At 45.1% G+C, this 11,331-nt stretch overlaps 1 protein-coding gene and 1 long non-coding RNA gene across 3 annotated transcripts in view; one reads left to right on the top strand and one right to left on the bottom strand.

Annotated features, from left to right (window-relative positions):
• Window positions 1–5,219, top strand: part of LOC147235159 (uncharacterized) — an 8,639-nt gene extending 3,420 nt beyond the window's left edge. The window contains exon 2 of the long non-coding RNA XR_015104315.1: window positions 2,111–5,219. This is a non-coding gene — a long non-coding RNA (uncharacterized LOC147235159). The remainder of the gene's footprint in view (window positions 1–2,110) is intronic.
• bcas3 (BCAS3 microtubule associated cell migration factor) overlaps window positions 3,982–11,331 on the bottom strand; it is a 294,545-nt gene continuing 287,195 nt past the window's right edge. For both annotated transcript variants that reach the window (XM_086140765.1, XM_086140775.1), the window contains one exon: window positions 3,982–5,731. In XM_086140765.1, coding sequence (XP_085996891.1) covers window positions 5,583–5,731 — 149 coding nt within the window. In that variant the 3' untranslated portion in view covers window positions 3,982–5,582. The remainder of the gene's footprint in view (window positions 5,732–11,331) is intronic.

The following is an 11,331-nucleotide window of genomic DNA, read 5'->3' as shown; positions in this document are numbered from 1 at the left end:
ACACACACACACACACACACACACACAGGCTCTCTCACACTTCTGTCCTCCCCCTCACATGCACGAACGCACACACACACATACACAAACTCTTTCTCCCTCACATCCCTCACATACAGACACACACGCTCTCTCCTCCTCTCTCTCTCTCTCTCTCTCTCACACACACACACACACACACACACACACACACACACACACACACGCTCTCTCACACTTCTGTACTCCCCCCTCACATGCACGAACACACACACAAGCACAAACACACACACACACACACACGCACACACAAACTCTTTCTCCCTCACATACAGACACACACTCTCTCTCCCCCTCACACACACACACACACACACACACACACACACACACACACACACAAACTCTTTCTCCCTCACATACAGACACACACGCTCTCTCCCCCTCACACACACACACACACACACACACGCACATACGCACACATGCACACACACGCACGCGCGTGTCTCCTTCTAACCACGAGGACACAAAGCGAGCGGCAGCAGGAAAGGCACGAGCCCCGGATGCTTCGTCCTCCGTGGAGAGGAGACAGGACTCCGTGACAAACCCACTCACGGACAACAACCACTCAGATCTGGTTACCTGCAGCCTCGGGCCAACACTCACCGCCCCGCCCCGCCCCGCACCCCCAGCCACGCACCGGCCGGGCGGGGGCGCTGTGCGTGAGGGGGGGGGGGGGGGGGTTCAGGCTCGGAAACACTTTTTATTTCCCCGCATCTGCCGCGGACGATGCAAAACAACTTGTGAGGAGTGTGTGTGCGGACGAGCCTCGCACGGCTGCGTGGGGACGGAGGGAAGGAGGTGACACGCGGCTCCCGCAGCTCCCGCAGTGTCGGTGTGTTTGTACATTGGTAACAGGTTGGACTGTCACGCATGAACACCGCCTCTCAATCCCGCAACGCTCGGGGTTTCTGTCTGTCAAACCTCCTCTTTGCGTTTTCCGTGGGTTCGGATCTCCTGTCTGGGGAAATATGCGCGTCCTGGAGCGGGTGTGCGCGCGTACACGTGTGTGTGTGTGTGCGTGCGTGTGTGTTCGTGTGTGTGTTCGTGTGTGTGTGTGTGTGTGTGTGAGAGAGAGAGAGAGAGATAGATAGAGGTAAACGTGCTCACGCCAGTTTTTAAGTATAAAAAAACAACATATTTCTTAAACATCTAGAAAAGTTGTTTGTGTTGAATTAGATATTAACGAAAAACCTGGATATTTTTTTTGGATCCTCCTTTTCATTGAAGATTCCTAAATACAAACGTTCAAACATGAGTTGCGTGAAAACGACAAATAAAAATGAAATCTGTTAAACCTAAATAAGTTGTATAAGTTGCAGTGCCGAGAAAAAAAAATCACATTTTAACTTCTCATGTATTTCGGCGCGAATCAAGAAGAAAGTTGACATTTCAACATGTGTGTGTGTGTGTGTGTGTGTGTGCCAGCCGTGGACATGGCGGATATGAAGTACCTGTGTGTGTGTGTGTGTGTGTGTGTGTGTGAATATTTGTGACAGCTCCGTGTTTCCCCAGCAGTGAAACGTCCCAGTGTTTGTGCAGATGTGTTGACAGCGAGGAGAAATTGAATTAGCAACTGCAGCGGCGGGAACATTGGTAGATATTAGATCAGCAGCAGCAACTACCTGCTGCAGGCCGGAGGCTTCCACGGAGCCCGCAGCCCACGCCACGGACACCGCGTAACTCCTGCTGGCGTCACGGGAAAGGAACAGGGAAATGCAATTTCGATTGGAATAAATAATAAGGTTATTTTGATTTGTTTTTAGAGCGAGACTCAAATCGGCACCGGTGAGAAGAAAAAAAAAAAAGAGGTTTGAAAAGATTGTGGGAAAAAGGAGACGCCGGAAGCCGGGAGGATTCTGTTACACTCAAATGCAACCCAGTCTCTTTGTTTATTTGTTTTTAAATCCGTTTAATATGAATTGAAGGTCCTCCCTCTCAACCGAACCTCTCGTCATTTAATCCTTATTTCAGAATATTTAAATCACCTCCACGACTGATAATCAATTAATCGGCCAAGACACAATGGAATCGATCATTTCTCCTCACAACATTTCTCTCCACGCAGAGGCCGCGGAAGAAGCGGGCGTCCCGCGTGAACATCATCATCTGCATCCCATCCATGATCATCTGGACTCTTTCCTCCCGCACTTCCGGTCCTGGACGCCGCCTGTGACGTCACGGTGACGCAGACACGACGTGCGGACGCGTTTGCGTCTTTTCAGCCTGAACTTCCGCAGAGCGGCGGAGGAGAAACGCGGCTGCGCCGGAAGAGATGCGCAACACTGAGGAGGCATGCGGGCGTCTGCACAAACAACAATAACAATAATAATAATAATAATACTAATAATGATAATGAAGGATCGTAGGACCCTTTTAACCCCTTTGTGTGAAATATGTCCTTGTGATTGGGAGGCAAAATTTCGAGCTCCAAAAAGACAATGACATCATTTCATTACTTTCATGGGACTTGAGAAAGGATGGTGTATAATTTGGTACACACACACACACACACACACACACACACACACACACACACACACACACACACACACACACACACACACGGCAGAGGTGCCACTGGGGTCCCCTGGAAAGAAGCACAAGTATATGAATAAACAAAGGTTTAAAAAACACTATATATATATATATATATATATGTGTGTGTGTGTATGTGTGCATGTGTGTGTGGAAAGAGAGAGTAATATACATACATACATACTAATGTGTGTGTGTATATATATATATATATATATACACTATACATACTAATGTGTGTGTATATATATATATAAATATATATATAATATATATATACACACACACACACACACACACATATATATATAGACATACACACACACACACACACACATACACAGAAATATTCATATATAAATAAGTGTGACTTTGTGTTTGCACATTAGTCCTGAGGTCCAGCAGATTTCTTACTGTGTCTTTGAGTCATTAAGTGACAGAACTGCAATATTTGAATTTAACACAGATGGAACATCATCACATATTTTTAAGTATTTTACTTCTGTATGTCATGAAGACACTTCAAACAAACAAACAAAAAACCCAGATGCATCCCTCTCTCCCCCCGTTACAAACAAATAAATGACCTGTGGACGTTGGTTTGACAAGAGAGACCTGATCGCCGCTGAGTAATATCATGATTTTTAGACGTGTTTGTCCCCCTTGGTTAGGTCAGCCCTCATATTGAGCCGAACTTGTTTCAGACGCCCTCGATTACGACCACCATCTGTTTTATAGAACTCAACCTGAGCCACATGTCGGTCCTGATAATCCCCAGGCTTTCAAATCCGCATGAAAACTTTAGGTTTCAAACGTCTTCTCGGTACAGGGAAGACGTCCATATCCCATGAAATACACAGAGCTAATTCCATTAACATCCGCACAACTGATCGGATACAAATACAACTGCGATTTAGAAGTGTGTGTCTACACTAAATACCTTTACAAGCTTGCTGTAGACAATTAAATGTAGACATTCGTCACACGCCGCTTTCCGCATGGGTGATGTTGGACATAGTAAAACATGTCAAGGCCGGCGCTGGCGTGCGTCACGCAAGCAGTGAAGCACAGGTTCATTTTGTATGCAACACGTTCAAGATGGGAAAAGTTGCACGTACATATTTGACCCATTTAATTTCATTCAACATAACAGATTGAGGTTCATGTTTAGAAAAATATTTGGGGGATTTGAAATAGCGGGATTATTAGCAGAGAAACAAACATTCATCTGGTTTCCCCCCCCAGAACAAAGAAGCGGCCGCCCATAAAACGTCCCTTTAACAACACTTTACTGCCTGTTAAAAATATGGTTGTAATTAGCAGTGGGACTGAAGGTCACGGCTGTGGTCCAAATGCGAGCAGCACAATTAGGAGCAATCACAGCAAGAGAAAAAGGCACAATCCAATTTCCTCCGGTTTTATTTTGTTCCTCTTGCTTCAACGCTGGGAAAAGAAGACAAGTGTTATTTAGCCAAACACAAGTATTTGCTCTGAATTCATGCTGATTCTGCATCGGGCCGACGCGACATGCAGCCAATCCGACGTCCCGTTTTTACATCACGTTCTCCTTTTTTAAACGACGCATTTCACTTGATCCAGGTCCAACATGGAGTCGGCGCTGCCCGGCAGGCAAACCGCGTTTGTCGTTTATCCATTTATACGTCCATTATTGCGCAGGGAAGCTCGTATATTCCAGGAGAGTCGTTTTTTTTTTCGTTTTGAGATCTTTAACGAAGAATATATCTCTGTCACTCTGGTCAACTGAAATTTACGATCTGGAAAGGCCAAGCAGGGAATATGTGGAAAGTAAATGATTTCAAAAACACTTCTCAATTACATTATAAACATCTAAATGACTGTGGTCATGTAGTAATAGTGTCATCTTATTTCTACATCCTTTGTCTAATGGAATTACACGAAAGTCAAAGACATGAAAAGGCCAAATTTAATCAGAAACATTTCGAGAGGGCTGACACACTGGCACACAGAGGAGGGGAGCCGCTACATGTTACTGGCTAGAAAAAGCGTGTTTTGCTCGCTCACGCTCCCTTTCTTGCAGCTCAGTCGGACAAAACTTGGAAAGCGAAGGTCAAACGCTGCGCTGAGAACCGGCGCCCGAACCGTCGCACGGATAATTCATCCTTAAGTACGGTTCCGTTGGTTCGGAGGAAAACGTCTCCACCTTTTGCGACGGAGACGTGCTTTCCTACACCGGGTCTGTTTACTATGGCTTTAGGCTGTGAAAACACAAGCGATTGCTGGATTTCCATCTTTTGAAGGCATCTTTCGAGGATAAATGTGCCTCCTGCAATACTTCAAAATAAGTCGAAAAAGGACTAAACTTAGGAATAGAATAACGTCGGATAAAAACCCGTGAGCCCGATTTGTATCCTGAAAGAATATCGCGGAAAACAATTGGATGAGGATGAAAAACATTTTGTAGACTTTTTACGTAACGGCAAAGCGGCGACAGACACGACACGGCAAAGACTAAAGGTCACGTGATAAGACGAGCAAATCTATGTCAGCAACGCAAAATGTTAAAAACCTGTGCGTGGACGGCCATGTTTGGTTAAAAGGAGTTGTAAAATTTCAGCATGTATGTCCAAATCCATGTACTTTTGATCTTTTTTTTTTTCCAGTGAAACTTCTCCATCTCTGTGTCCCGTCACTCCCAATATGCTCTGCAAAACAATAAACGCTCCCGAGCTCTTTCTGCTCCTTGCCATGACTTTTCTCTTTCCGCAGAGGTGCAGGATTTATATAACAGTGAAAAATGAGCCTGCAGTCAGTAAGCCAAAAACTGCTTGGGGTTCAGAGGGTTAAGTACTAACACTGTGTGTTGCTGGATTGACCTAATCTTTGAACAGCTGCGGGAGAGCAGAAACTTGAGTTACGCACAGAGGACAGACAATTGCAAATCCCGCAGCCGGTGTGCGGCACGGCGCGGGTGTGACGCGTCGCGGCGACGGTGGAGACGTCCTCGTGGAAAAGGGGGATCTCTAGGGGAAGTTGGTGGGGAAGAGGCTCAGCGGCTGGCTCTCGTTGGTGGGAAGCGGCCAGCGGTAGCCGTCGAAGTTGCGTGGGATGCTGCCGCTGGTGGAGCCGGAGCTGTTGCTAAGGGTTTCGATGCTGCCCTCCCGCTGCAGCTCTGCGGGGACACACAACGCACAAGGCACAGTTACACAACAGTTTGCCATTGACGTACGACCGACTGCACGCTCGCATGCATTGAATGGGTGGACTTCAGTGGTCGGGCATCCGGGCCACTTGCAACATGCGACTGAAGTCCACATGATGACGGCTGCAGACGGATCATCCCTGATGACTGACACACCACTGAATGTCAGACACCGTCCAATACTTGTTTCTACTAAAATTTAACTGCTAGAATTAAATCTCAAATTTCAGTTTATTTGTATTTTTAACCACACGTTACCTTTATTCACACAGACAGACACCAAAAACTCAAGTGAAGTGAAGCCAAGCGGTGCTAAAAAGTCGAAACAATTTTTGTATTTCTGACCAACAGAAGGCTCAAATATTTTGGATTGGCAGGGACTCGCCGTTCGGTGCCACATCGCAGCCAAACACTGATATGTGGTTATATTAAAGGCCACAACACAGTTGTTTGCTTTACGTCGTTTAAAAAACAGAGAATTCAAAGGTTCAATATCTCAACAACACCACCTGCTCGCTGTCATCTGATTTGTCTGAATTTATTAGCAGAGGTTTCACCTTTTTCATGTTATGGACACCAAGTAGCTTCTTGGAGAATCAATATCTACACACACACACACACACACACACACACACACACACACACACACACACACACACACACACACACACACACACACACACACACACACACACGTAAGCGTATATACATACTGTATACAAGAGAGAAAGGAAGATTTTGTTAATAAGTATACATATAATTATAGTATCTATGAATATTTTTCTACACTCTCTGCCAATAAAAATCAAGTGGTTTCTTTCAAAACAACTGCTTAATGGCACTGGAAATAATCACCCTGAAACTGGTGAACATTTGAAAGAGTCGATGAAAAGGAAACAAATACATGACGTTAAAAAAACAAAAAACAAGAATTGTTAGAAAAAATGAAATGCGCCTTTCAAAGTCCCTTTATTTTTCTCATCCAAATGAAGCATCTCGAGATCAGATTCTTGTTTTGTAGATATCTGTAAAAGGCAGTGTATTCACAAGCCTTTTACAGGCAGGTGAAATGTTTTTGTCATTGGAATGCTAATGTTCACGAGACGGATAGCCCTGATTGGACTGGATCTATTTTATTCAAAAATTCCTTTGTAGAATAACATGATATGTTATTACAGGGAAAAAAATGTCCAATTACATGGCTTAAACCGACTGAAACTATAGCAATCAAAATTGAGATGCATCTTCCGATTGTCACCAATTCCTCTATGTTAAAACAATCACTCTGCTTTTGCTTTTAATTCGCTGCGCCAGTACGTGGAAAAAACTGTCAGAACAGAGGTGGAATAATTCATTGTCAGTCACAGAAGTGACCTGGAGATGAAGAGAGAGCCTAATGTGTGGCTTATTAGTTTAAGAGGCTTCCAATTCATTGCACACCAACATAAAACCACAGTTTATTTAATATATCCTGCAGATGTTCCGTCGTTAGCACGGATACCGTCTTTGTCATGGTGGGCATGCAGGAAGTCCAGCTTCTTAGTTTAGCCCAGGAAACCTAATACAAACCACAAGGCTATTATCCTGTCTGACACGCGATGTGCCACTTTGCGGCGTTATCCCAGCTCGCCAACCCCCTCCCGTCTTTGCGCTTTCATTCTGAGTGTCACGGCCAAACAAGGCCCGAGGAGAAGGTGCCGCCATCCCCGTGGAAACCACGTGGAATTTCATAGCGTGGGAGCGCTAATAGAAAGATTGAAGTTACGGCGAAACGTCACAGTGCGTTTTCATAGATCTGTTCATAAAAGTGACGTTTCGGTTCTACAGCTTCACTTCAACAAAGATTTCGTCTATCCAACATATTCCAAGCCTCAAAGGAAGTTATTTAGACCACTTTTTAACTAATATTCCCGATCGTAGCTTCCCATGGTGAGGTCTTGGTGAAGCTGCTAAGCTTGTGAAACCAGTTTAAATCCAAAGAACTTGTGATATCCTTCAACTGAATGTCCCTGTTGGCATTCAGGGAGATTAGGATGGCGTGGTGTGAGTATTATGGAGGCATTCATTTTTCCATTTATTTACTGCAGGTTCTGTGACTGATCACCGTTCAACTCACTTGAATGAGAGGAACCTGCAACAACACAATGGCAACACCTGCAAACTAGGACGTTTTACCTGATAACGGCATCAAGATGAGGAGATAACATTGATAACGTTATTATGATTTCTTTTTCCTCTATTTTATTTTTGAAGTCCTCTGGTGCTGGGTTGCATATTAATAGATGTTTTCTTTTGAAATGCATGTTTTTGTCCCCACAGTCAGGAGATGCAGCTTGAGACTTCTCCATGCCACACGTCCAGAGCATGTTTTCGGTGTGTTTGTACTTGTGCTCCACTGCCATTTGCTGTTGGATGAAATGAGCTGCTGCATATTTTTTCTCGTGCTCATTTTGTAAAGTCACTGGTCCTGTAAGTTTGGTGTTGAATGTGTAAATTCAAACAGTGGCAAAAAATCACAAAAATTGCATTGTCTTCATGCACTCGCATCGCCAAGAATCCCGGTTTAGATGACTTTATCAAAAGAGCGGTTTTCATAGTTAACGGCGACATACGCAGTCCAAATGGATGATTTGATAGTTCACCGATTTTTCAAGTTCACCATATCCCAGAAGTCCTCTACGGCAGGTCAAATCTACATTCCAGTCATGGTAGTTCAGGAGAGGTGACGGGTCGAGCAGATCCTAACTGTTTTTCTTCAAGCGAAGAACACGTGCGGTCACATTGCCGTATTATTCTTCTTGCAATTTTACCACCTGGCCCGCCTGGATCTGCACAGTTGCAATGTTATCGTAGTGGCCGTAAGCTGCCGAACACCCCTGCAAAGCCCCGAAGGCCCTTTCTAGTGCTGCCTAATCCACCTCATTGTGTGACGCCTCGCTGCCGTTCAACAAGTCTTAACCTCACAATCCCCCAGCACTCTGATGTCGGGGATCTCGTCCCCTGGGGCTCCTCCGTAAAGTAACATGGTCATTTACAAGTCGGTTTGGTCCCGTGTCACGTGGATATAATGCCGTTCTGACCAATGAACCCATAGAAACTACGGTAGAGAATGCACGGTAGAGCTGAGATGCCGATATACACTGCTCAAAAAAATAAAGGGAACACTTAAAAAACACATCCTAGATCTAAATGAATGAAATATTCTTATGAAATACTTTGCTCTTTACACAGTTGAATGTGCTGACAACAAAATCGCACAAAAATGATCAATGGAAATCAATTGTATCAACCCATGGAGGTCTGGATTAGGAATCACACTCCAAATTAAAGTGTAAAAACAAACTCCAGGCTGATCCAACTTTGATGTAATGTCCTTAAAACAAGTCAAAATGAATGTGTGTTGCTTCCTGAGTGGACACTATGATTTCACACAAACGTGACTGACTTGGAGTTACATTGTGTTGTTCAAGTGTTCCCTTTATTTTTTGAGCAGTATATTTCTCGCAAAGCATCGGTTTAAGTTTACAAATGCAATTTCTTGGGCCTAGAAAGGAAATGGCAAGACCCCGGATCTTACGAACGCATTTGAAAGTACGACGCTAAGTTTCTTGAGCGGCAGGTCGCAGGACAACATTCAGCATCCCAGACAAATGATCATTTGCGTCTACATTTCAGCGAGTGTAGCGCTCATCTGATGCTGGTGGATTTCCATGGTGTTTTGTGAAAAATTCTCCACGCCGCATTATTAAACGAGGAGGCAACCCTAGTTTTTTTCCTTTCTTTTTTTTCCCAGACAGATGAGATATAGAGTACACATATAACAACACAGCTGCGCATTAATACCTCATCAGCCAATCGGGCATAAAGTGGGGCTGGTCTGAAATGGGCCATTCTGCACCCTCGGCCGTGAACAGGCCATAATCCTCTTATACTCTCACACAAACACACACACACTCCAGCATACACACTTTCATTTCTATACAAACAGAACATCAATCCACTCTGTAATGCAAAGTACAACAAATGAAATAGTTGAAAACATTACCTGGTACGCAATTTTCCAAGACCTTAAATCTTTTCTATTTAAAGGGAATTGTGTAATGTTATGTTTCGCTTTTTATTTGGTAGCTTTTGTCGTCATTGCTTCCTATTGTGATAACCTTGTAATTACCAGAGTTGAGCTCTGGCAACACGGACAATAATTCTGCCAGGGGGAAATATGAGCAGCAGAGCGCTATGTGACTGCGTTTTCAACATTGAGAAACTAAATCACCCGACTGAATTCTATCATACTGATAAAAACTACAAACTCTCCTTTTCCGCCGCCTCTTGTTCCTCTTGCTCTTCTTCTTCGATTGCTTTATTCGATTGTTTTGGCTTTGCCGGCTAACTGGACAGAAGGAGCCGAGCTGCGGTTGCCTTCCTGAGGTCGGAAGCGCTCGTCCAACAGCCGATCGCCCGTGGCTCGCCGGTGGGTCGCTTCCGCCGCCAGCGACGGAACAAGAGCGTCGACTAGAGGTTCCCCTCGCTGACCGTCCTGCGACGGTTCGGGAAGCGGGAGGACAAAGACGGCCAGCGACCGACCTTTGGAACCCCAAGCTTGAAGGAGCTACAGACAGAAGAGACCTTTGCGCAACTTGAGCCGAGGTTCTTGACTCACACCCAAAGCGGCGACATTTCTTTGGACCGGACCTCCTGTCCTCAGAGGAGCCGGCCAGCCCAGTACGAGCCACCGCTGGAAAAGCTGGTAGGTGACCTCCAGTGGAGGATTGTAGGCGGAGCCACAGCCACAAACACACTCGGGGTACATTTTGAGCCTGAGGTGACCGGAGACTGATTCGTTCCCGCCCTGAAACACCGGCTCGTTTGTTTATTCAACGCCCCGGCTGCTGCCACCGTTTGGTTTCTTGAAGGGTTTACTTCTTGGTTGAGGGTTACCTTTACCTTCCGATGATTTATTTTTGCACCATAAACCATCTCTTCGGTCTTCCTCTGCACGCCCGCCTGGCAGCTCCGATCCCAGCATCCTTTAGCAATAAATTCCCTCTCCCTCCTCCGTACGTGACCGAACGCCACCTCGGTCTGCTTTCTCTGGCCTTCTCTCCGAAACATCTAACACGGGCCGTCCCTCGGATAGATTCATTCCCGATCCCGTCCATCCTCATCAATCCCAAAGAGAACCTCCACATTTTCTCCGGTGCTTCCTCCGGCTCTGCCTGCCGCCACCTCAGTACCGCTGAGTCTAAACCAAACAAGATGGCCGGTCTCACCGCCATCCGGCACTCCTTTCCTTTCACTGTCGCTGCGACTCTTTTATCAAACATTACACCCGACTTCTCCATACCCATTCCAACCTACCTGCAAATGCTTTTTTTACAATCTATTTTCTTTCTGTTCCCCAATTAAATTACAAAGTTGTAACGAATAGTATGTAATATAATAGTAAAAGTATTAAGAATAGTATGGTTTCAGTGCTAAATCAACTGCCTGCAATTGTGGAAGGGCACAGATGTCGGCATGTCGTGTTCAAAAAATTGTGACGGTCAGACAAATATTTTAACAAAAGATGT

Source organism: Fistularia commersonii, chromosome 3 (assembly GCF_037954325.1).
Source record: "Fistularia commersonii isolate RoL2024-O1a breed Wild chromosome 3, RoL_Fcom_v1.0, whole genome shotgun sequence".
NCBI lineage: Eukaryota > Metazoa > Chordata > Actinopteri > Syngnathiformes > Fistulariidae > Fistularia > Fistularia commersonii.
The sequence above is the reverse complement of the archived record's forward strand: the minus strand, read 5'-3'. Positions and strand labels throughout refer to the sequence as shown.